Source organism: Notothenia rossii (genome assembly GCF_949606895.1).
Source record: "Notothenia rossii genome assembly, chromosome: 2".
In the NCBI taxonomy this organism is placed as follows: domain Eukaryota; kingdom Metazoa; phylum Chordata; class Actinopteri; order Perciformes; family Nototheniidae; genus Notothenia; species Notothenia rossii.
The window spans coordinates 40,572,298-40,598,197 of NC_136904.1; the positions used below are offsets into that span (position 1 = coordinate 40,572,298).

General features: G+C 39.1%; 1 protein-coding gene and 1 long non-coding RNA gene across 2 annotated transcripts in view; one reads left to right on the forward strand and one right to left on the reverse strand.

The window, feature by feature from the left end:
- The window catches only part of LOC307030058 (neural-cadherin-like), a 597,902-nt gene that overhangs the window by 202,041 nt on the left and 369,961 nt on the right, over positions 1 to 25,900 (forward strand). Inside the window, 1 exon segment of the mRNA XM_079666281.1 lies at positions 19,369 to 19,480. Coding sequence (XP_079522407.1) covers positions 19,369 to 19,480 — 112 coding nt within the window.
- Positions 4,895 to 6,922, reverse strand: LOC307030061. The gene is made up of 3 exons (XR_013805518.1): positions 6,857 to 6,922; positions 5,856 to 6,269; positions 4,895 to 5,383 (listed from the first exon to the last, which is right to left on the reverse strand). It is a non-coding gene; the product is annotated as an uncharacterized lncRNA (long non-coding RNA).

Sequence of the window (25,900 nt, forward strand, 5' to 3'; positions counted from 1 at the left end):
AAGAAAGGACAGTAACAGAAGATCTCTGTGGCTTCAGGCTTGATCGCCGTTCAAATGACAGCGTTGGTTTCCCCAAAAGTGGGCGGGGCTGTAAAGTGACGTAGATTTTACTCTCATCTATTTTTCAAAACCATTCTATTTATTCTAACGTAAATTACATGCCAGTGTTTTATCTTTTTATTTATTAGTTTTTATTTTAAATCGTATAATGTCTGACTTTTTTTTGCCGTCTGTGAGGAAAATAAATGGGCTTAGAGTCTCAAAATACTGAAATCTGTATTTTTTTAAATCTTTTTTTTCTTCTAATTTGTTATTCTTTTCTAAATAACACACTGTTATTTACTCAACAATAATCCTTGTTTTTATTTATTCGTTTGATTCTATAATCTTGAGCTTTTTTAGCATGCTTTTTAGCCGGAAACAGACGTAGGCCTATAAGGGACATTTCAAGCGACAAAGTCCGTCCCCTTCCGGGGACCTCCATGGGACCTTATGGAGTGGCGAAGTCACGCCCATCTACTTCCGGTCCATGGGATCTTATTTCGGAAAAAAATAATGTGTTGAAGTCAATGGAGAGAGAAAACTTATCGTTCGATCCCGTTTGAATTGTGCCATGAATTACACATATGATGTTTGTCAATCTTAGAAAAAAATGTCCATGTCAAAAAAGTCACAGTTTGTTGTAAAACTGTTGAAATATAAAACTATGAAAAATACGCAACTAGAAAGACTACAAATCCCAGAGTCACATAAGTGATGTCACAATTGTTTTCCTCCACTAAGAGATAGCTAAAATATGCTGGCTAAGATAAGATAACTTTAACAAGATGCCTGTGTGCTTAGTACCAGGTTGCTATCATACCAGCAATGGGTCTTGCTCGTTCTTTCGCTTCCCGTCTGATGAAAGGACCAGGAGTGGCTGGATCAAGTTAGCTACCTAGCTATTTTTCCGAAATAAGGTCCCGTGGAGGTCCACCGGAAGGGGAGGCATTTCGCCACTCTATTTCGGAAAAATCATGTATTGAAGTCAATGGAGAGAGAAAGATTATATTTTGATCCCGTTTGAATTGTGCCACAAATTACACATATGATGTTTGTCAATTTAAAAGATAATTTTGCAAGTCAAAAAATAAAAATGTGTCGTAAAACTGTGAAGTAACATATTTTTTTGTGTGAAAGGCTCAATGAACTACAACTCTGGTCTTGCATACGTCACCAACACCAAGATGGCCGTCACGTTAGCACATTTCACATATTTTTTTCAGAATGAAGTGAAAAGTTTGAAAGAGGTGAAAAAGAGGTGAAAATCACTACAAGTCTGGCCATGTTGAGAACTGTACATACACAAAAGGGGAGTTAGTCGGTTCTGTAAGAGCCATGCGGGACCGGCTATACAAGGTTTCAGTGAGTAACACGAGTGTAATGTGTAACGTTAATGTTCGCGACACTGGGTTTTGTAGTCTTTCTAGTTGCATATTTTTCATAGTCTTATATTTCAACAGTTTTAAGACAAACTGTGACTTTTTTGACATGGAAATTATTTTTTAAGATTGACAAACATCATATGTGTAATTCATGGCACAATTCAAACGGGATCGAAAGATACGTTTTCTCTCTCCATTGACTTCAATACATAATTTTTTCAGAAATAAGGTCCCATGGACCGGAAGTAGATGGGCGTGACTTCGCCACATATCATGGGTACCACGTGACTTCACTGTATTCTAGCGCCGCCATTTTGGTGTCCGGTCACAGCAAGTCATTACAACAACAGAGAACACGGAGGAATCAACAGAGAAAGACACATCGTGAATAATAAAGTTTGTGGATATGCCTGGGATTTGTTGTGCTGCGGGCTGTGACAAAAGTCGCCAGAGGAACCCTGCACTATATGGTTTGTATCGATCCCCAAAGACTTAGACCGTCGTAATAAATGGCTGGCTGCCATCAGAAGGGACCACTGGCAGCCGACATCTAACTCCAGATTGTGCAGTCAACACTTTGTTTCCGGTAAGCTCTTCACTTATTGTTATCTTTTAGCTTCTTTTGTCAGAAATAAGTTTTCTAAATACTTCAACATAAATAATTCAGTTGCCGAATGTTGCCGCATGAGTGAAATATTCCCAGTTTTGAAAGGACTGCATTAGTTTCGCTCTGTGTTCTTGAAACTGACCGCATTTCAATAAAAGACACATTTCTGGCAGAAAACTCAGAAAGAAATTGCCCTTCTCAATATTATTGAATGCATCATGCCTTAAATTACTTGTGTATTTATATTACATGTATTATTGCTACTTTTACTTAAGTTAAGGATCGTAATACTTCTTGTCATTATCTTATTAGGAGGCCTATACACATTAATATTCTACCATGTTTGCCTCTGTCTGTTTAGGAAGAAAAAATTACAACCCCATGAGCCCTGACTACATCCCCAGCCTGCGCACAGTACGTCAGCTGGACAGCGGCAGACAAGCATCTATGCCACCAGCAGATTTGAGCATACTCAGCAGATGAAAAGGAAAAGGACTGAGACTTTGGTTACTGATAGTGACCATGAGACTGTGGCACCTTCCAGCACCAGTGATGCCACTGGGCTTGACATTACCTTAGTTGAACAGGTAGAATGTGTGAAAGAGAACCACAGTTACTCTCCAGCCATTCTTAGCTCAGGTATTGTGGAACCATGTTCAAATGCAGCCTGCCAAGCTACAGTCAAGGCATTGACAAACGAGTGTGCACGATTAAGAGCTGAGGTTAATTGCCTGAAGGACAAAGTTAATCTGCTGTCTTTCTATGAAGAAGCCTTCAAAGGAAATGATGAGATGGTACAGGAACTAACAGGCCTACCAAGCTATGCTAAAATGATGGTTGTTTTTGGCTTCCTGTCTGGGTTTGTGAAAGCCGGTCCAAGACTGACTCCCTTTCATAGCTTTATATTAACATTGATGAGAATGAGGCTTAACTTACCTTTATATTTTTTTGTTTATCTTTTTCATATGTCTAAGAGCAGTGTTGTCAGAGTGTTCAACAATACTTTAGATGTCATGTATGTCAGACTGTCACCACTTATATTTTGGCCCTCAACAGATCAAATTCAGGTTAGTCTGCCCATGTGTTTCAGGGATAATTTTAGCAACTGCACTTCCATCATTGACTGTTTTGACATTTGTAGAGAAGCCAAATAATTTAAGGGCACATACTCCTATTACAAGCACCACAACACTGTAAAATATCTAATTTCTATAACACCACAGGGTGTTACATCCTTTGTGTCAAAGAGCTGGGGGGGACGCACAAGTGATAAGTACATTACAGAAAACTGCTCATATCTTGAGAAATTATCACCAGGAGATGTTGTTCTTGCTGATAGAGGCTTCAATATGAAAGACACATGGACTGTATAATGCACAGTTGAAAATACCAGCATTCACCGCAAGCAGCAGCTGCATCCACTGAAACTTGAATCCACAAGTGGACTCGCTGCCGTCAGGATCCATGTGGAAAGAGTCATTGGCCTGGTCAGCAACAAATACACCATCCTTCAGAGCACCATTCAGCTGTCTCTTTGCCAAGCAGCCACTCAAGGACAACCTACTTCCCTTGACAAGATGGTAACAGTTTGCTGTGCTCTTTAATGTCTGCCCATCTGTGGTACCCACAGAATAGATAGATACTATTTGTAAGTCACTTTTGATAAAAGCATCAGCTAAATGAAACAAAATGCTTATTGTGTATTCCCTTTTCTATGTATGTTGGATCTTCTCTCTATTATCTTTATAATTAATACATTAAAATGTCCAGTTTTTAACTAATAAACATCACTTTTTCCAAGTATTTGTTCCTTGAGGTTTTTTAAATACTCCTACTTATACTACAATGCATCTGCAAGTTATTTATTGCACAATCTACAGTGTATGAATATGTAAGCTTAATGGGTAAACAAAAACCTGACCATGAAGACAAAAGAAAAAGACCAGTGTCTGACAAGAAGAGCTTATTTATTGTCAGCTTCTTAATGCCCCTCAGATGTTTTGTCAGAGGTTGCAGTGGGGAGAAGCGTGGCACAGTAAACCATTTACCCAACAACTCTGGTAGTATCCCCGTTCTAATGAAGTTTACCACCTTTGAATGGGCAACATCAAAAAATGCGCCATCAAACATGATGCGGTGTTTAAAAAGTTCTTGAGGTGTCAACAAAACAAAATCACAGAACATCACCTCTGCGACACGCATTTGTGCCTGCACTTGATACATATAGCTGTGATTCAGCTTTAGGCTCATCACACCTCCCTCAGGGACGGTCAGGCAGAACCGCGAGTCTTTGGTGCATTCAAGTAGACTGCGGTCTTTAGCGCTGAAAGGACACTTAATTTCTAAAATGCCAGGCTCATGGCAAGCACAGGTCACGACACCATCTGGGGATGCACCTTCTTCTTTCGTGTAACGTTAGAGGTCCAACTCGGTGTCGTGTAGCCATGCCCGCATCTCTGGTCCTAGGTCGAAGAGTCTGGCTTCCGAGGGTGGTCCACCAGGTAAGACGTGTTGGCATGGTCCTCGTTTTGTAAACCCCATCTGAGGAAAAGAACATGTTATTTTGAACATTTTGAAAAAAAACTCATCACTTTAAAAAGTCCCTAAAATACTGTTATTAGAATGTTAATATCTTGATTTACCCTCATAATATCTAGTTACTCAATTATTGTATTTATTCATGATAAAGTAGTAGAAAGAATGTATGATTTAGTCTTGCTGCCTAAATGTATATATATATATATATATATATATATACCTGGTCGCTTCAGTGGAAAACTGAGAGGAGCAAGGAAAGCAAACTCTTTTAATCAAAGACGAGGAGCTCTCTGTCTTGGCTGCCTCATGGAAAGATGACGCAATTCCAGTACAAGTCTGCTGCTTTGATACAGACTGGTAAGGGGTGTTGGCAGATCCAGTTGTACAGTCTTTGGCGTGTATATGTGGGAATGGCCTTCAATGACCGACAGGATAGCACTTTTCTTGGGCTTTGTCTCTTGTTCTTCACTTTGGTGGAGTTGTTCACAGAATAACTTGAAATCATCAGCAGATGGTCTCATGTGCTGAAACAGGTCTTCGGTTTGAACTTGTTCTTTGATGGCAAAGATGTTAGACACCTCATTGTACTTTACCATTTTAGTGCTAGGCTGTGTCCATGTGCATGGCTTCTCTGTGCATGGTTTTTATCTCTTCTCTTCAGCAGCCAAAACTGTAAACATAAGTGCTGCTGCGTGGGAACAAACCTCTCCTAACCCTGCCATGCATGTACAATGCGCCATCACCACTGTCCCGTCCTCCTGCACCACAATCATAGAGATGTTGGTTTGCTGTTCAAAGCCTGGGAATGATTGACCTGTTAAGTGAAAAATGCAGTACATTAATTTTGTCATATAAAAGCTAAACTCTCCTAAGCTTGTACACATGTAAGGTTCAACGGTTTACTGTCAAATACAATAGCTACAGCGCAGATTGGCATTTAATATCTGATGTCCCAGGCTACTCCAAAAGTAGGCTACAACATACAATATCCTTAAGACATAAAAAAACAAGTAAAGATAGAGCAACAAGAAATATAACAATAGTGCAAGTGACAGAGAATCGTGAAATAAACATGGACCTCTTGCTTATGTAGACAAAAATAAGAATGAATTTGTCAATGAAAGAAGAGTATGTTGCTTTAAAACAATATAGCTAGCTGCCAGCTGGAGTGAGGATGTTAGCTAGAAATACCATTTGCTAGCAACTGGCTAGGAAACTAACATCATCACTTTCGACATAAATGCAACTATGATAACACGGTTTATGATTGTTGTTAAATTACTTACCTTCGCTGTGATCACATGTAGGTGTGTCTTCTCCACATGCCATATCTTGGTGTCGTTCACCCACCTGGCAACGGCGTATTGATATGCATCTGTGCTCTTAAAAGCCTTCTGGCTCTCTCCGGTGAATGGAGATGAATTGTGAACAAGATAAATATATATGTCGGGAAAAGTTAGTTGGGGAAGACACTTAGCCGAATTCAATACAAAAACAGTTGGGGGTAAAAAATAGGGATCGCATCCAATAATCGCCATCTTTACCAAATATCTCTCTCTCTCTCTTTCCCGTTTAAATGCGCTGTGTTTGCTGCCATGACTAGGGTAAACAAACTGTCAGTCGGTCACAAAGATGGCGGCGGGCATTCCGGAAATGACGTACTTGGTACCCATCTACTTCCGGTCCATGGGACCTTATTTCTGAAAAAAGTATGTATTGAAGTCAATGGAGAGAGAAAACGTTTCTTTCGATCCCGTTTGAATTGTGCCATGAATTACACATATGATGTTTATCAATCTTAAAAAAATAATTTCCATGTCAAAAAAGTCACAGTTTGTCTTAAAACTGTTGAAATATAAGACTATGACAAATATGCAACTACACCACAAACCACCCACTGAACAGATTACCCAAGATCCTCAGCTTGAAGCTCGTTGATTGAATGTTTTAGCCGCAATGCATGTTGGGATATGATGTTAATGTGATATGATATCCGAAAACATTTAAAAAAATAAAATACTTTATTCCGAGTGTTCTTGCTTTTCTCTTTCGAAGTCATCACATAACGGCATTGAAATATACGGTTCGGCTGCATTAAATATTACACATCTGCCGTAGTTCTTTATTTATAGAGCCCTGATGAGAGGACTTCTGGACAAACAGGAGAACTGCTGCCAAAACTGTCACGGTTTGTGAAACAAGCAGGACCCAAATGCAGATATAAACTGAAACTTTGTTTATTTCAAGGCTATGATCTATATAGACAAAGACAAAACAGAACACTCACCGCAGAACTAGTCAGGGAACAAGACGAACCGACCAAGACAGACAGACAACCCAGAACTTAAATACACACAAGACTCAATCACACAACAAGACACAGGTGAGGAGGGAGGAGAAAACACAGGGTCCCAGGTGAACATAATCAGACAATTAGACACACCAGGGAAACTAATGACAAGAGGAAAACACAGGGAAAAGGACCAGACAATAACCCAAAGGAAAACATGACATGGAAAACAGCAAAAACACCCAAACCTACAAAACTATAAACGTGACATAACATGAGAATCGTGACAAAAACTGAATGTGTGACGTGGATCATAAATATATCAACAGGCCCCATGGACCCAGTTCCGGGGCCGAAATCGCATGATTTGCAGGAAACAACGCCTAAGGAACCTTAATATTTAATAAACTATGAATATTTTATATCCATATAATTGGAAAAAACTAATTTAACTGATCTTTTTCATTTTTCTTTTCAAAGAAAAACACACAATGCTAACAGTGAGCCTCTGAATTAGCCCCGAGCGAAAAATACTGACCTATTACTGCACCGAAAATCACTCCTAGCTCGCTTATTACTTATCCTAGCTGCACATCCAACACATCGTTTATGATCGTAAATACACAGAATCTAACGGTGCCCACCTCAACACTGAAAGATACAAACTTGCGACGTTATCAACAAAAACGTACATCAAAACAAGTGGCGCTAGGTAGCTCACAACGCTAACATGGCTTACCTTCGTCTTTGTCTGGTCAAAACTGGTCTTCAATGGCATTAAAACGATAACAACGATGATGTAGTTAATCCATAGGCAGGGCTGCCAACACTCACGCATTGAGCGTGAGAGTCACGCAATGAACCCATATCTCACGCACTCATGCCACACTTGCCTTTCCTCACGCTAAGTTTTCGGTCAAAATAAATGTATATAAATATAAAAATAAAGTGAAGGAACAGCAAACCGAGCGGTCTACGAAATGAGACGGTCTTCTTGCTTAGTTCAGTAAAGTTGGAACGATATTGGGAGATTTGGATTTCACGGATCAATAACTCATGAACAAAACGTTATTCAGACACAAATGACGTCTCCTAAGTACCGTGGTAAGGTTGACAACGAACTACAATCACATTTTGATTTTAGAAAAGCCAATACGCGCCGTCCTCCGAGCTGGACACATTACATTGGTCTCTATCCGCAGCCGGGGAAGAAACGAGTAATCAGGGACCGTCTGCAAAGTGCAACTCTGAAAAAAGAGAATACAATAATATTCAATCACTTCACTATTATACAGTATATTACTACCAAATTCACTACACACATCGGTAGTCTCATGTGTGTCATACTAAAGCAGAGAGTTTTGAAGAATATGCTTTTGAATAATTTTGGGGAATATTTATAATGTAAATCTCCAAACAAGGAGAGGGAGAGCTCTGTCCTGTCAGAATGAGAGAGATAACTACAACTCAGTGAGGTAAGGGACTCTGTTTAGATAGTTAACTTTAGTTTAGTTATCTCAGTGGGTCTCAAACGGTTTGGTCACCATTTATGAGAGTAAATGAAAAACAGTTATGAAATACTATGACAGTAAAATAAGAATACAGTTTAAAAGGGGAGTGATTTATAAAATATCCAGAAAGAAAAAGAAAATCTGTTCACAGTTCTGTTTCATATGGGTCTTGAGAGATGTATCCTTAAATTCATTTTGCTCTCAAAATGCAACAGGTTGATGCATTTAACTTCAATATTTAAAAAAAAAATCTTACCGGACCCCCCAGAGGTGAGGATCCCCCCACTTATAAAATAGCACTTTACCTCTGCTTACACCTATATGCCATTTTATATGCTGTGAGCTGATTATCGAGCCTTCATTGTAAGAGTCGCGGGTACACTGTATGTGCGTAAAAAATCTCACTCCAAGCTGAACTCAAATGTTGGCAGACCTGTCCATAGGTTAATATCCAATGTGGCTGTGTCCCCTTTGAAATGTTCTGATAATCTATAAGCAATAAAACTGCAATTCCGTTTTAAAAAAGTAGAGCAGGCCATTCCTAGGCTCTGTAGCTTCATTGAATGCGCGAAGACGCCATCTTTTTTTTAACATGAGTGTGTGCGGGACGATTTCCCTTTGATTCTATTGGCTCTAACGATCAGAAAGAGATGTCACATGTCAAAATCGAAGAAGGGGGGCCAGAGATATGGAAAATCCACCCAAATGGCCCCAGAAGAGGGTTTTTTTGCTAAATCTGTCTAAAAAGGTTAAAAATCACTTGTTTCGCATCAATCTTGATACAGGGTACTTATTATATGTTTTACTTTGGATTCCTAAAGCTTTTAGTCTACTAACCCATCATCCAAGGTTAGTTTTCACTATAAGTACAACATATTATAATTTAGTTTAGTTTAGTAATTCAGTTTTTTAACCATGTTCAATCTGAATTTTCTTTAAAATAAAAACAAATCTATATTGATTCTGACTTTTCTACATCCAACTCACAGGTTTATCATTACTTTGAGAAAAAAGATTATTAATTTAATCCTTTTAGAAGGGAAGATATGGTCATTTGTAGGGCTGCCCCCCGATTAGTCGACCAAAGGTTAGTCGGCCAAAGAGTCTTTGGTCGGTCAAGATTTAATTGGTCGTTGGTCGCCGAAAAAAAAAAAAAGAAATTGAGAAAAAAAAATAAAAAAACACGGAAACAGGAGGTGACAGTGAGTCACTTGTTTTCACGTCAGATAAGCTGATAGTTTTAACCATGTCAGGCGTAAAATCAAGAGCTTGGGAGCATTTCGAAAAAGTAACAGACAACCCGAAGAAGGTGATATGCAAACTTTGCAAGCAAATATTCTCCTATCATTCATCAACTACAAACATGACTTATCACCTGAAACATGTAAGTACCTTTCAAGCCATTAAAAGATGGACGCTCTGCGGCTCTAGCCTTAATAAAAAGCCTGTTAGATAAAATGTATTGTCATATTATGGGCTATTAGGCTTAGTGTGAACTTAAATTAATGTGCATTTCTCTCAATAGGCTCATCCACTATACGTTGATAGGGCCACCGCATCTACCTCAACTTCATCTTCACAGCCGCCATTGAAACTTTCACAGACAACACTCGTTTTTAAGCCCCCTCTTTCCGAGAAAAGGAAGAGAGACATCACCTACAAAATTGCAGATTTTGTGGCACTCGACATGAGACCTGTAAACATTGTCGAGGGGGAAGGGTTCAAACAGATGATGAAATTCATCAAACCGGGTTACACTGTACCCAAACGTGACACCGTAATGCACGCCATTAAAAACAAATATAACACGACCAAACAGGTACTTTTGGAGAAACTTAAAGCCTGCACAGCAGTCAGCTTCACTACTGACACATGGACCTCCAACCAAATGGATGGTTACATGACTGTGACGGCACACTTTATCTACCAAAAATGGCAATTACATTCATTCGTGTTGGAGACTAAAGTGCTGGAGGTGAGCCACACAGCTGCCAACATAGCAGAGCGACTCAGCGAAGTGATGGAGGAGTTTGGGATTCCGCCAGAAAAGAGGGTCGCTGTGGTACACGACAATGCCGCTAATATGGTGTTGTGCGCTAAACAGCTATCTCAAAACCCGTCCTGGGGTAATGTCCAGGGAATTCGTTGTGAGGGGGACACCTTGCAGTTGTGCATAAACACGGCTGTTAAATTAGATCCCATCTGCCGAGTGATTGCTGCTGCCAGACGCCTTGTGGGACACTTCAAAAAAAGTGCCAAGGCAACAGCAGCTCTCACTTTGAAACAGAAGCTACAGAATGTGGCTGAACACAAACTGATACAAGATGTGTCCACACGATGGAACTCCACTTATTCGATGCTGGAGCGTCTTCTGGAACAGAGATGTCCGGTTACAGCTTTGCTTTCAGAACCCGGGACCACCCACCAGTCTGACCGAGATCTGGATCTCACAACTGCCCAATGGAGGACAGCGGAGGACATTGTCTCCGTGCTGAGGCCCATGATCACCCTCACCGAGCTGCTCTCACAAGATATAAACGCATCTCTGTCTGCTACGCTGCCGATGCTCGTCAACATGAAGAGGCGCCACTTGTCGAGTCGTGATGATGACAGCACGACCGTGAAGGCAGTTAAGAAAAAAATCACAGAGGAAATCGACAAAAGGTGGGAGCTCACAGGGAGTCTGGAGGGCAGCATATATATTCAAGCTGCAGTCCTTGACCCACGGTTCAAGAGCTTGTCATTCCTCGGTGCAGAGAAACGGGACGATGCATACACAACGGTGTCGGATCTGGCTGAGAGTTTATCTCCAGCAGAAGAACCTACTGCTCAGAGAGAGGACAGCAGCGGCGCAGAGGAAAGTGAGCCCGCACCAAAGAGGCAAAGGGAAAAGCAGCAGGACATATCAATGCTGATGGCCTTTGATGAAGATCAACAGACGGAAGAAGAGAAAAATGAAATGAAGACACACTTGGAGGAGCGAACCAAGGTTGACAAGGGACCACTGATTTGGTGGAAAATGAATCAGGAACGCTATCCCAAGCTTGCCAGAGCAGCTAAGCGCATCCACTCCATCCCTTCCACATCCACGCCATCGGAGCGCATATTTTCCAAAGCCGGCTTCATTGTGAGCAAGACACGGAGCTCACTTCTCCCGGACAACACAGACAAACTCGTGTTCTTGTCTCATAATATGAGAAGACTAAGATCGGAGGGAAACCCTGAAAGTCAGGTAGTGGCCTAGCCTAATATAACACCATAGTTTTGTAGTTTATAGTTTTCGTTCTTCGTTCGTTCAACTGAACTGTTTAAGTTAAGTTTTGCGGTATATTTATAATTTTTGTTTGCATTCCGACCTCAGGAAAAAACTGAAAGTTTTATTTTCATGTTGAGAATACTTCTCTGTAGGCCTGTTTACTTTTGCACTGATATTTAAATATTTAAGTTGGCTTGAGCCTATATTTATTTATTCGTTTGTTTATATAATTTATATTTATTTTACATGTTTAAAAGAAACGAAAAATATAGTTTAAATTTAGTTTTTTAACAGAAGACTGTTTTTGTTTATTTTATAAAGTTATTGTGTTGGTTTTAAAAGTTCATAAGTTGTGTGATGTTTTTATATGGTGTGTTGTGTTGAAATAAATTAACAAAATGTTAAGACAGTCTCCTTGTTGATTTTTCCAACACATTCAGAATCATAATTTAATTACTTGCCGGTTGCGCGAAAAAGGCGGTTTGTCTCTGCGTGCGCTTTCATTCGCGCCACTGGTCGATCAGTGGTCGACCAGTGGCTTTACCTGACGACCAGTGGTCGACCAGGAAAATCTTTGGTTAGGGGCAGCCCGAGTCATTTGTTCTGGGAATGTCATTTTCGAGCCTGAAACTTGAAAAACAGGCTTGGGGCTTAAGAGGTTTTAAACAACATCTTGCATTTATTTTCACAAAATACGTCTCCTAGCAGTATCAATAGTAATTCGGCTGACTTTTATATTTGATCCAATTGGTAGATTGGTTGGTTATATTTACACCATAACGGTGAACAGCTGATAGAAAAGGACTTGTAGTTTTTAAAGATATTACTGATTTTCTTTGAATATAAGAATGTAAATACTGAGTTGAAAGAATAGTCAGGGGATTTGGGTAATGGGAGACACATCTATGGAATCACAATTTCAATAGCTTACCATTAAATGACGGATATGCCTTTCTGTCTGTGAGGTTTTACAAATCAGATATTAATGTGTAGAAGTAAAACATGAGAAATAGTATAGCAATATCCTGTAAAATTATGTAAAAAAATGAATAAAACTAACTACACATCTTCAGATGTTATACATACATAAGTGTCCTATACTAATAATACAAAGTTATTATTAGTATGCTGTGTGTACCTTGTGTGCACCACCTAGTGGTTAAAGCATGTTATTTAATTATTTGTGTTGAATAATGTTATTTTTGTCGAATAATGTTATTTGATGAAAAAAATATTAAGAATACATACTTTCATAGGGGGAAAGTAGAAGGTCAATGATAGAAATATTGAATATACAAAATCAAGAAGATACTGTAAGTGATCTCTACAATAATACAGTTTAGTGTTGGATGTACAAAGATATTAATATGAGGATGTGCAAAACAGACAAACTAATTAACCTTTATTAACACATTAAAGAATACTTTAGGTTAAGGTCTTCTTTCAAATAAGAAAAAAGCTTTGGGGGTATCTATCTACAGATAAATATATTAAGCCTGACAAAGTACTTAACGTCTAATATATTGCTTTCCTGCAATGTTAACTATGTTGAAGCACTTATTTTAACTGATATTATACACATTAATTATACTCTTATGGATGTAAATAGTATAAGAAATGTGCAGAATTTGACAGTTTAATGGTGGAGGTATACACATATTGATAGATGTCTTGTAATGCACTGTTGCATAACTACATAGTTGTGTATATGATATGTCAATAAACCTTAGGAAATCTTGAAAGGGATGTGCAAAATAGCAATTATATAGAGTTTTTAATTAACTATTAGTAGAGAATAACGAGTAATGAATATACTTTATTATAAGCAAGTCAATAAATAGCAAAGATATCCAGAAAATAAACCTCTTTAAGATACGTTCATAAGAAACGTAACGTGGGAGAAAATACGTTTCGAGCTAAACGTAATTGCGAATGCACTTTAGTTCTGACTGTGGGAACGTAATTTTTAGGAGACAGGGTTGGTTGATGACAAAGCAAGATACTGTACACACTCCACATTCAACTGTTTAAATAAGCATACTATTTACATTACTACTGCTTTAAAAATAATCTATAGAACGTTTTTTATTATATATATATACATATATTTGTTATTTAGAAAAACAAACCTAATGCATACACCCACATCATGTGTTCCTCACAATGCATTATGTGCCGTGCTAATAGTTAAGTGTGGACTATAGCAGTTATAATATTATTTGGGATAATTGTTATTATTTATTACACATTTATTTATTTTTTCAAATTACGTGATGCTTGAATATCAAAAATCTGATCAACTCAAATTAACAGCACAAATATATAGGTACTAAAATCAAATCATTATTTATTATATTATTTAATAATTTGTATAAATATAATTTCTAAAGTGTTAATTCAGTTTACTTGATGTGTTTGAGGGTATACATGATGGATAGCTTACTTTCATAACGATCAGTGAAAGACAAAACATTGTATAATAAAACTGCAGGCCTGAATATTACCATACAACAGATTTATTTCTACTTTTCTTATATAAAAATCTCAGACCTGTCAGGTTTGATTTGCTTCTCCTTGTCAAGCCCTCACCTTTTGCCCAATTTGCAGCTGACAATTATTGGGGCAAGCCTATTCTCCATGTAGAAGCACACACTCATTTAAATATGAACATCTTGTTAACATTCCTACATGGAGCGTTGTCTCTTGCCTTTGAGCCGTCTTATTTTTGGAAAGATACAACAGCTCCTACCCAAACAGTACGACACAACCTGACCATTCCTTAATCATTATTTCCCCAGAGCTGTCGTTCTATCATGATACTTTTGGGCTGAGGCAAATGACTCAAATGAGGGTGGATTTAAACATCTCTAAGATGAGACAATATGGATCCAACTCGTGTGGCTCATTTGGCCATCAACAAAACCACAACATGTTTAATTTGTGCTTGGGGATTTCATTATTTGACTTGAAAAGAAGAAATCAAATTCAATCCAATATTTATCGTCATCCATATACACACATGCAGAGCACATACAGTGGAACTTACACTCTGCATTTAACCATCCTAGTATCAGGATGCAGCTTCTATAGAGCGCCCACGAAGAGGTGTAGGGGTGCAGTGCTATGATCAGGGGCACCTTGGCAAGATTCCCCTTAATCCGTAAATTACGTTACATTCGATTAAGATTATGTTTTTATCCACTTCCAATAATTGCAATAAACAATGAAGATACAAACGCAAAACAGCAAGAAAATTACAGGTACAACTTCTTCAAGTTGTGAATTAGTTTCAAATGAGCTAAAAGACTTCAAATATGTTCGATGTGATTTAAAAGGTGAAAACGTTCTGTTGTCCGGCTATCAATTGGAAGGTTGTTCCCCCATTTTGCAACCACAATAGAAAACAGGCGTGTTTTAGTTGAGAACGCCTGAGTCCCACTGGCAGGATGTCACTTTCGAGTAGACCAGCCAGGAGAGAGTTACGGTAGTCAGGACGGGAAATGACAAAAGCCTAAAATAGGTTCAGTAGGCGACGTATCCTGATGTTGGATCTGCTGGAGGGTATTGTTCAACCATATCCTGGGTGTAGGAAGAACTTGGACCAGGACCTGCGTTGCCTTCTGGGTCAGCAGAGGACTAGTCTCATGATGTTTTACAGAGTGTACCTGAAAGACTGTAGCAGCGATGTTAGCAGTGAAGGACAGTTGGTCCTCCAGTATCACACCCAGATTCCTTGCAGTCTGAATCTTGGAAACAACAGAGGTGCAGAGGTGGAAAGAAAGGTCATGGATGGATAGTTGTAACCTGGGAGGAAGAGTAGTTCTGTTTTATTAGGGTTAAGCTTAAAGTACTGAGAGATGTTAGTCAGACAACCACCCTGTAGAAGACGCTGATAATCAGATTGCGTCTGTTCAAGGACTGGATCTGCACGGACTGAGCTACTGCCACCCCTGAATCTTTTACCCAGCCCCACTTGGGTCTACTCTGGTCTGTTTCTTAATCCCACAAACATGCACTGAGCTCACATTGGTTTCACTTTGTCAAGGGGTAACAAATAGATAATCTCCATCCAAAATACTGGCCGTGTCCATCACTGTCTCAACAATTCCATCTGTCTCCCCTGGCATCTGCCTATGGCTCATATTACATAACACACGCCCACTTGAGAGCAGCAACCAATCTAAAATGACAACCTCGGATCATGCCAAAATTGCATTTTGCTTGTGTGCTTTATGTCTAATTCTAGACAAGAATGCAGCTGTCCTGAGACTGCTCAGATTAGAGACATTTGCTCTGCTTGCAATAATGGTGACTGACAGCTCAACGGCTTATTTTTATTAATAGTTTTTCCTCGAATGTGCATTAGAATTGCTTGCTTTTTGTAAGCAGTTCATGTTGAGCCTGTAATCTAGCACCTCCTGAATTCTATTTTCCCTTCATTCTCCCTATTCAAGTAGAGGGGAGAGGGACGTGTAATTATCTGCTTATAGCCCTGTGTAATCATGTTGTAAACACTCAATCACAAAGCTTGATAAATATAACTTTAAAATAGTGTATGGCAGTTTATAATTACATAAATGTTTATACAATTCCCATAATTGTAATGAATTATAATACATTAATTAATAATGCATTATGTTTTGATTATAAATTATTTAGAGGAAACATTAGTATCAGACGTGTGCCCTCTGCTCAGAGATGTTATTGATAGGAAAAGCTGCCTTTCATGAAGCAGCAGCCTATTCACCAACACTGAAACACATGAGCACAGACTACAGCTTAAAAAAGCAGAAATAAAATATGAGCTGATGCTCCGTTTTAGTTTAACACACACAAATTATTGTATGATCATATAGGTTCACCTACTGAATTATAAATAGAACAAATGAGCCAAAGACAGTGAAAACAATAAAGCAGATTCAGGCAGTAGGCGTATAGATTTGCATGATCTTTTCAGTTTTCTTTGTAATCCTGCTAGAAATCCCGTAATTCAAAACATGTAACAGTAATCTAACTATCTCTTTGTTTTATGCAACTATAAGGGAATACATGCAGTTACACATTATTTTGTTTTCTTATGAAATCCTGTTAAATGCCGGTTACTCCCCAAGCTGGATTTGTTCATTATGCATTATCATCATTGTGATAGGAAGTGTTACCTGGACTGTGGAAGCGATGCATTTTGTGGAGCCGTCCTTTTTTGCTTTTGATTTGTATTCTGCTTTTCAGAAATGTGTCTCCGCCTGCCAGAACAGAGGTGGTGTATTTGTGTTGACTGGAGTCACTGAGCATGACTTTAATTTGCAGGTAGTTTCCAAGTTTCTCCCTCCAGGAGTGATAGCTCATCGGCACCATTAGTTACCTAACCAGCCTAAGAGCTCTGACTTTGTGTGTGTGCTTGTTCATCGTGTGTGTGTGTGTGTGTGTGTGTGTGTGTGTGTGTGTGTGTGTGTGTGTGTGTGTGTGTGTGTGTGTGTGTGTGTGTGTGTGTGTGTGTGTGTGTGTGTGTGTGTGTGTGTGTGTGTGTGTGTGTGTGTGTTTGTGTGTGTTTGAGCTCATCTTGCTTTATTGCAGCTGACTTCCCCTCTCTTCTCATTCAATCTTGCTTTTCCTCAGTACACACATGTACTAAACGCTCATATGTCTTGCAGAACCTTCAACCTTTCAGGCAAGCAAAGATTAACAGTCACTGGCAAACGCACACAAATCACCTCAGGGAGTTGACATGGTCTGATTTTATTTTGTTGTCCATCGCTTCCCAGTTGATCTTTGATGAAGGATTAACTGATATTACGGAACGTCATTTTACCTGTGTGTGTGTGTGTGTGTGCGCTATATAAATGCAGGCTATTTACCATTACCATTTGCACTGGTACACTTTGCTTTGTGTGTGTGTGTGCGTGTGTGTGTGCTATATAAATGCAGGTTATTTACCATTACCATTTGCACTGGTACACTTTGTTGCATGTGTGTGTGTGTGTGTGTGTGTGTGTGTGTGTGTGTGTGTGTGTGTGTGTGTGTGTGTGTGTGTGTGTGTGTGTGTGTGTGTGTGTGTGTGTGTGTGTGTGTGTGTGTGTGTGTGTGTGTGTGTGTGATCCGTAGGCTGTTTATCCATACTGCTGTGTTTATATGTAAGAGAAAAAAGTCAGAGCGGCTCTCTTACCAGCTATTTATTTATTTATTCCTTCTTAATGCTGCAAGCGGGCAGTCAACATCTGGTAAAGGCTGCTGTGTTTGCCTTTGTGCCCTTAATGAACCGGGCAGCATTACAGTGACTCACGCACACGCCTACGTGCACACGCCATACAAATTCATCTTTTGCACAGTCTCATTTGTTAGCTCAGGGCTTCTGTAAAATTGCACAAGATTGCATTCTGCGCTGACCTACTGAAGGGCCGACTCTGCAGAAGCTCCCTCACTAAAGGGGGAAGGAGGAGTGGGGGGGGGGAATAAACCAGAGGTATCAGGGTTAGGGCTCGCCTATGCACGAGGTTGGACGGGGCTCCTTTTTGGTTAAGGATAGGGTTAATTTGGGTTACTCGCAGATGAAAAGGACTCCAGAGCCAAAGAAAACCAATTCCGGACAGTGCCTGAAGTGCTAATCCTAGATTTAAAATGTTCATAACACCGAGCCTGTGTGACTTTTAATCCCCAGTATTCCTACGTGATTGCCTGGGCCGTTTTAACATACAGTACCAGCATTTCTGCATGAGATCAGATACACCAAGTCTGTTCATTTTTCTTTTATGAATTACAAATGTTTTCTTTCCGTTAAGTGAGGTGATTCCCATTGATTGCCAATGAAATGTCTGGTTTATAGTAGAATTATAGTATTATAGTTATAATTATTAGGTTATTGAAACTAAGAAATCATTTGTTCAACTTAAACAGTTAAGCCCAATGGTGCATTTCAGTGCTCCTAGGATAGTCCAATTTATCCAGCAGGGTAGTCATTGTTCGGACTTCAGTGTGTTCTACTTCTGGAGCTTTAAGTATTAATTTTTAAACAAACAGTACCTCAAAAAGAAGAATGTGTTTTTTTTTTGCACACGCTGAAAACAGTTTCGGAATGATTGTTCCAACTTTAGAGGGCAGAGTAACTTTTCCTGATTATTCTGACCCCACATAAATGTTCTTGTAAGGTAACGTTAGCTAAACACAATAGTGAACCACTCAGTGGATCAGATCCTCTCAAAAATGGAATACATTTTCTTTTGCACATGCTTCAACTTTCCACAAATGTTCACTAAAATTGGGCCAACCGTTTTTAGTTGAATTTGTATAGTTGATGCTTTCATCCAAAGCAATCTACAGTAATTTAACCGTGAAGAACCTTTGCTTTAAATAACCAAACCATTGGAAGTGCTGGTGCATCTTTCAAGTACTCCTTTTTTTTTTTTTTGTTACAAAGAGGTGGGTTTGCATTCTGCGACAAAAGATGGGAACACTTTCTGCTGTCCTGATATCAATGGGGAGCTTGTTCCACCATTTTGTTGAGGAGTACCTTGTTCCTACTTTCAGGGGGGTAGTACAGATCTGATTGGCCAATCCAGAGCAAATTGCACGTTTTTCTACGATCCTGCCCAAACAAAAACATAACCTCCCCACTGACTACATGTGACATTTGTGTCTTTTACAGTATATAAGTGAAAAGCGTGTGTTATGTAGGTTTATGTCATTTACTTATGTCAACTTCCTCCTTCTTTAAATCTTTTCCTTTCCCCTTCTCCTTCCTCTGTCAGGTACGAGTTGTCATAATTGATGAAAACGACTGCGTTCCAGAGTTCCTCCAGTCCATCTACAGCAAGGATGGCGTACCGGAGACTGTGACAACGGCAACATCCCTGCTGCAAGGTGAGACATCTGGAATATTCCATTAGTTTATCCTGCAAAACATAAATTAGTGATTTTCTTAAGTTAAGTCTTCAGATAACATTACATGTAATTAACCTGGACCAAAACAGTCAATCACTCATTGTTTTTCTATTGTACACACTTCCATGGGGATTGGAGATTTTTATATTTCTTGATATACTTGTGTTGAATCTTGCAAATGCCATTAGAACAGTTTTTTGTCAGTCATGACTCCTAAAACAAATTAATTTTTGATGAAGTTACCAAACAAATTGTATCACTCTCATAGTTATTTAAACCCAAACAAGTTGTTTCCTATAAATACGAAAGTATATTGTAAAGCAGGCTCCAAGTGGATATTGACATGTGTTGTTGGACATGAAATGAGAAATACATTTTAGTTGTGTTGAGATAAACCAGGTGCAGCTCAGCGGGATAAAGTGTGCCTGTGTGGGGTCTGTGTTATGTTAATTTTTGAGGGGCCCTGCTGTAATGGCTTTCAGGACAAAATAAGCGGCTGAGCTGTGTTTTGGTCCGGAAACTGAGTAACTATCTGTCGGCAGTTCAGCTTTTGTAGCCTTAACCACATTTTCACAAGGCAAAATTATATATTATGTGTGGAAATGGTTACAATAATTGCTTTGGGTACGGTTATTCAAAATTTGATCTGACAGCATGACCTAACACTGAGAAGACTTATTCTACTTCTCTTCTTCCTTTGCTCAAAAACATTGTACACTCTTTAACATGGTTGGAAACTGAGCTGCAAGTGAGTGTTGACAAGAACAAAAAGCAGGAAAATAAACACTGCATGCAGTATGTAAATAATTCAGGCATGCTGTTATGACACCACACTGGAAGTGCTCTTCATCCTAGGCTGCAGGCGGGAAACTTTGGGGTTGGATTCATATTACAAAGCTTTGTTGTTTTCACACTTGTGCGTTGAGGTCACTGCAATCATCCTCATCCCTATCATCATCACCATTAGTCCTATAGCATATTAGACAAAGGTTAGTATGTGTTACATGCTCATTGTTAACAAACACACTGTGTCCCACGCCAAATAATAGAACAGCTTTAACCAGTTAACCATTTTAATACTGTGAAGATAGTCAAACTGTTGCAAAGATAATGTTTAATCAAATGTGTCCAATTTTTAAAGAACTTTAATGGCATTTTGATTGCTCTAGCTTACCTATTTTTGTTCAAATACGTCGCTTAAAACCCATTGAAATATCCTTGCATGTACATTGGGGAAAAGTATATTTTTGAATAATGATGTAAGGGAAATATGCAGGGAGCTGGCCATTATAGACACAAGACACTTTGAATATTAAAACAAATATTTCATGGAGTTTTTTCAGAATGAGAAACAGAAAACTAATGTGATTTTGACACAACTTAAAGTGGACCTATCATGCTATATTGAAAACATATATTGTAGGGCCATACCTATATAAATTATATAAATATAGTTTTTTTTTCAAAATACCAAACAGATCCTGCATTTTAGCCATGCCTCATTTCGCTCTATTTGCTCTTTCCAGCCCTATTTTTGCACGGGGCTGATTTTTGAGCTGCAGCCGACCACGTCCCCCTGCAGGAGAGGGGAGCATGCTCTGAGATCAGCTGCTAGGCTGCAGCGGGGAGAAGAGGGGGAGCAAAAGAGATCTCCGTCCTCCGTGTTTTATTCTTATAGAAGTAAGAAGAGAACTAACGGGGCAGAAACCCTCCTTTTTACGCAGCGGTCCAGACATAGACATCAAACGGCGACACATATTCAGTTGCCAGTTACTTTGGCATTAGGGCAGGGATATCTAGATACTTTCCAAGGTTTGACATAATGAATTGTGTTACTTTTAAAGCAAACAACAATGTTTTCAAATCTGTAATCAAAAAGCTCCTCAAAAACACTATCGAAGCAGTTCCTGCCGTTGCTACGTTAGTTCAAACAGTAACAACGTACTATTTTTCTTAGCGGATGCATGTCAATTTAAATCAATAAATACAACTATTTTTTAAATCAATAAAATCATTTCCTAAATCCATAAAAGCATTTCAATTAATATTGGGATTCATGTCGTTACTTTGTTGAGAATGTGGCCATGTAATAAGCGGGATAATGTGCAGCGACTTGGTCATAACGGGGAAAAGAACACCGACAGGCTGATCAGGAGCCCGACGCGAACCTGAGGGATCTAGATCGGCATGAAGGTGTTATTTATGACTGCACATTACCCCTTACATATTATTATATAGAGTCATTATTCACTTGTTTTAAAGCAGGATGCGCAAACGCTTGCCTCGGGGAGGGAGAAAAAGTCTTCCTCACCGCTTTTGTGGCAGACTACAGCGCCACTTACATTAAACGCCTGGCATATGTACTACAGCATCTCCAGCGCTTTCGAGAGGCAATGGCCGGTCGTGGCCCAACCTCTCATTCCCCTGATAGGTGGAGAATTGACCAATAGCTGTAGCGCCACCGTCCTCACGTCAGGAAAGTGTACAAATCTGGATCAGTCTGTATCAGATCCGTTGCAGGCCCTTTTTTAGAGATTTGGGTATGGAGGAAAATAGAGAGGGTTGTGTTTTCTGACACTTGGTGAGTTCCCTGACACACCAGGGACACATATTCATGTATAAAAGACGTACACAAGTGCATTTTGCATGATAGGTCCCCTTTAACTTAAATTGACCAGATATCTTCCTGTGGATTGATATGAATGCACACAGTCCCTTGATCAAAACGTCCTCAACGGTCTGTTCTGACCGCTACATGTACATATTTCAGAATCAAGTATTCAACTAGGCCTTGTTATAACATGCAATAAATCACAATTAATTATATGAGGCAAAATAAATAATAATTACGAGTATGGAACAACATTGAGTTTGTCTAGTAGCAATGGGACATTAGTAATGGGAAAACATAGCTGCCTTTGAATAGAGACTTATCTAACTTCTAACTATGTTTCTGTCATGTGATCTCAGGATGGCTTAAGTTACCAAAAGAGACCAGCTTTCTTAGATATATATATATATATATATACTGTATATACATATACATTTTTTCATTATATAAGTATGCATTACTTATTGTACTTGAACCTACCAAGGGCAATCACATGTGCACACCTCAGATCAGCTTACAAGAGTGATATATTGAAATTGCCACATTTCTTCTTGTTTTGACATTTGTTACCCATGAGAATGTGCTCTGCCAATATTGTACTTGAGAGTGAGAGATAACAAAGACATGCTTTATATGAAAAGAACTGCGGAAAAAAATCAATGCCAACTAAAACAATTAGCAGAGAGCCCTCACCAGGCCCACAACAAGCACACGGTGAACAGCCATGGAGCACAGCATGATGAAAATACATCAAGAGGTTTGTGCTAAAAATCTATTCAGTACAAACACAAAAGTAAAAGCAATCCAACCTAACACGTAACTAGAACAACAGGAGCAGTAGTTTATACATTTCTCCATTTCTATAGAAACTTGGATTTTCTAATATAAAGCAACATTCACATTGTTAAGCCATAACAAATCAAAGAAACATTAATTAAAATATGTTTTCATATTTGTATATCCCGTCAAGTGTACGACAAGTTTCTGGAGTGATACATGTTCTCAGTTTACTAAACTAACCGTCATCATAAAACAAATATTTTTTATAACACTGTTTTGATTAATACTCAATGCTGATGGTCTGCACCTTTTCGATAGCAGAACATTGCTAAGCATAGCAGACCGTTGCTGACGACCTTGTGCAGTTTGTATCAGTCCGTAGAAAGAAGTCCAATCAATGTCAGCTAGGGCCAAAAACAACACAATTGTGTGCTTTCATTAAAAGGTTAAAGGTTAAAAGACAAATAGAGCTGGAGGACAGATAAATCAGCATAGTAAGAAATACATGATTTAAACACTAAAGGGGACATCAGAAGAGGAAAGACAGGAAGTAAACACAAAGGGAACAACAGCAGAAGAAGACAGACAGGATGTAAACACTTAAGGGAACATGGTATGGGCTCTGTCTGGGTTTGCTTCCCATGAAAAAAAGCAGTGTTTAACCTGTTAAGCCCGGCAGCCCAGGTACCGGGGGCTGCCGGGCTTAACAGGTTAAACACTGCTTTTTTTCACGAAGCTGTGTCTTGAGGCTTCTTAACATTTAACAACCTATTAATGTGTCATACCCACTTAACGGGAAGAAACTCAGCTAACTGAACATTCGAAACATTTTTACAGAAACAAAACACAAGTCTCACAAGAAGCGTCTAAATTAGCCCTGAGCTAACGCACTTAGCAAATAACTCACAGTAGAAATACTTTATTACTTATCGGATCTGCACAAACAAGATATCAGCTAGCAAGCTCAGATTCCACAGATTCTAGTGGTATTTGTATCATCACTGTGCGATCAAAACTCGCGGCATGGGAAGCAAACCCAGACATCACACGACATAGCTTTACGGAGCAAAAATGGCAAATAGTCTTACCTTTAGCTGTTGTTCTGATCAAAAGTTGTGTTCAATGGCATTAAAACGATAGAAACGCTGCTGATGGTTAATCTATAGGTTAATCCAATGTGTCTGTGTCACTTTGAAATGATTACTGAAAATCCATCTTCATATTTATCGCAAAAACTGAGTTTTCATAAAGCAGCTATGATAGCTACCAGAGTGTATGACAGCTTCCGGTTTTGGGCATTCTGGCTGCGCATCACTCATTCACCAATGTGTAATGTTTAGATGGATTTTAGGAACTTCCCCTCGATTATATCGGCTCTAACAAGAGATGGCAATCATCAAAATCGACTGATGGGTTCCAGAGATATGGAAAATGCATCCAAATGACCCCAGAAGCTTTTTACTCCCCTAATTAAATGTGTTAAAGAGGTAATGTGGCGGACATGCAGGTTTTATATTATACTGATATAGTCAATTCTTTGATTGCCTTACATTGTGAGACATAATGCTACCACCTTGTATTCTAACTAATATAAATCTATGTGGATCTTCTGGTAATTGTGAGTCCCTCAGGCTGTGGCAGGCATATATATGTTAGCTGCCAGAAGATCTGCTGTCCCTTCACCTCAAAACACTGTGAGTTTCTATTCTTGGGTTAACATAAGGAAGTTTGTTATTTCCTTGGCAATTTACCCAAAGTGGAAAGCTCTTAGTGGAGACAACTTTTCACAGAGGAGGAGGAAGTGCATCTCTGTCTCTGCCTCCCACATACCCTCTCCTCTCTGGGCAGCCATGTTAGTCTGTGTCTTCGTGTTTCTACTGCCATGTGGTGCGCACTGAGCCTTTATCTGGTCGGAATAACTCTCTGTTCTTAATGTCTGATGCAGAAACTCAGCCAATTTATATTCAAATACCAGTTTAGTCTACTTTGGGGTTAAGTGTTATGACTCAATTGTTCTAAATATAGATATTTTTGAATGTTTGATAATTACTTGGGGCTTGGAAATGGGGCCGAACGTTATTTTTTTAACCACGAAAAGCAAAAAGGCTTAATAGAAAGATCTATCTATCTGCGCTCTGTTTGAGTGTTTTGCAACCTTATTTTTATGGGTGGCTGTGAGTTTAAAAAAAGGCTGAGAACCCATGGTTGAATGAACAAGATATATCACAAGTCAGTGGGACATTGATTAAACATCCAGAAGCCCGATTGAATTTGCCGTGACAGTTACAGATGTACAGGAACAGATGGATACGTGAAAATAATATATAGGTGTAGTTCATGTGTGCACAGTACTTGGTTTACATGGTAGCTGGTTTACTACTGCAGGTGTTCGTACAGGAAGTAAACATGGTGGGCAATAACAAAGTGTGACACAAAAAGTTACTGCAGAACAGATGCTTGAACATACTTTACCTGAGGTTCCAAAGATTCCCCGTCTTCTTCTTAGTATGTTTTAGGAGTAAAGCTACCTTCAGGAAAATAAGATTCCTTTCAGGCTGTCCACCCTGTAAATTGCGAATGATCAGATTGGATTTGTGTGTCCAGCCTCTCTGCATAGGTTGCTGTGGTAACTACATAGTCTTCAGTAATTAGGTAGCTGCTGGTGATGACGCAGCTTTTCAATGCAGAATAATAGGAAATGGAGCTTTATCATTTCAAAAACAGATTTGGGTTGGCAGTCTGAACAAGGCCTTACAATCTACAGCCACACCAGTGGTCCTAACACCCTAACCCTAACCCATACGTACATTCTCACACACTAAGAAGGTCAACAAGCTAAGGTTAAGCAGGAATTACATTTGCCATTCTCATCATCGTGTAGTTTAACATGTTTAGCATGTAACATGTGCCACCACATACACTATATAGCACTAAACACGTAGTATTGCTGAGGCTGATTGCAATTTCTTTATTTCTGCATGAATTCGATAACAAACCAAAGTATGGGA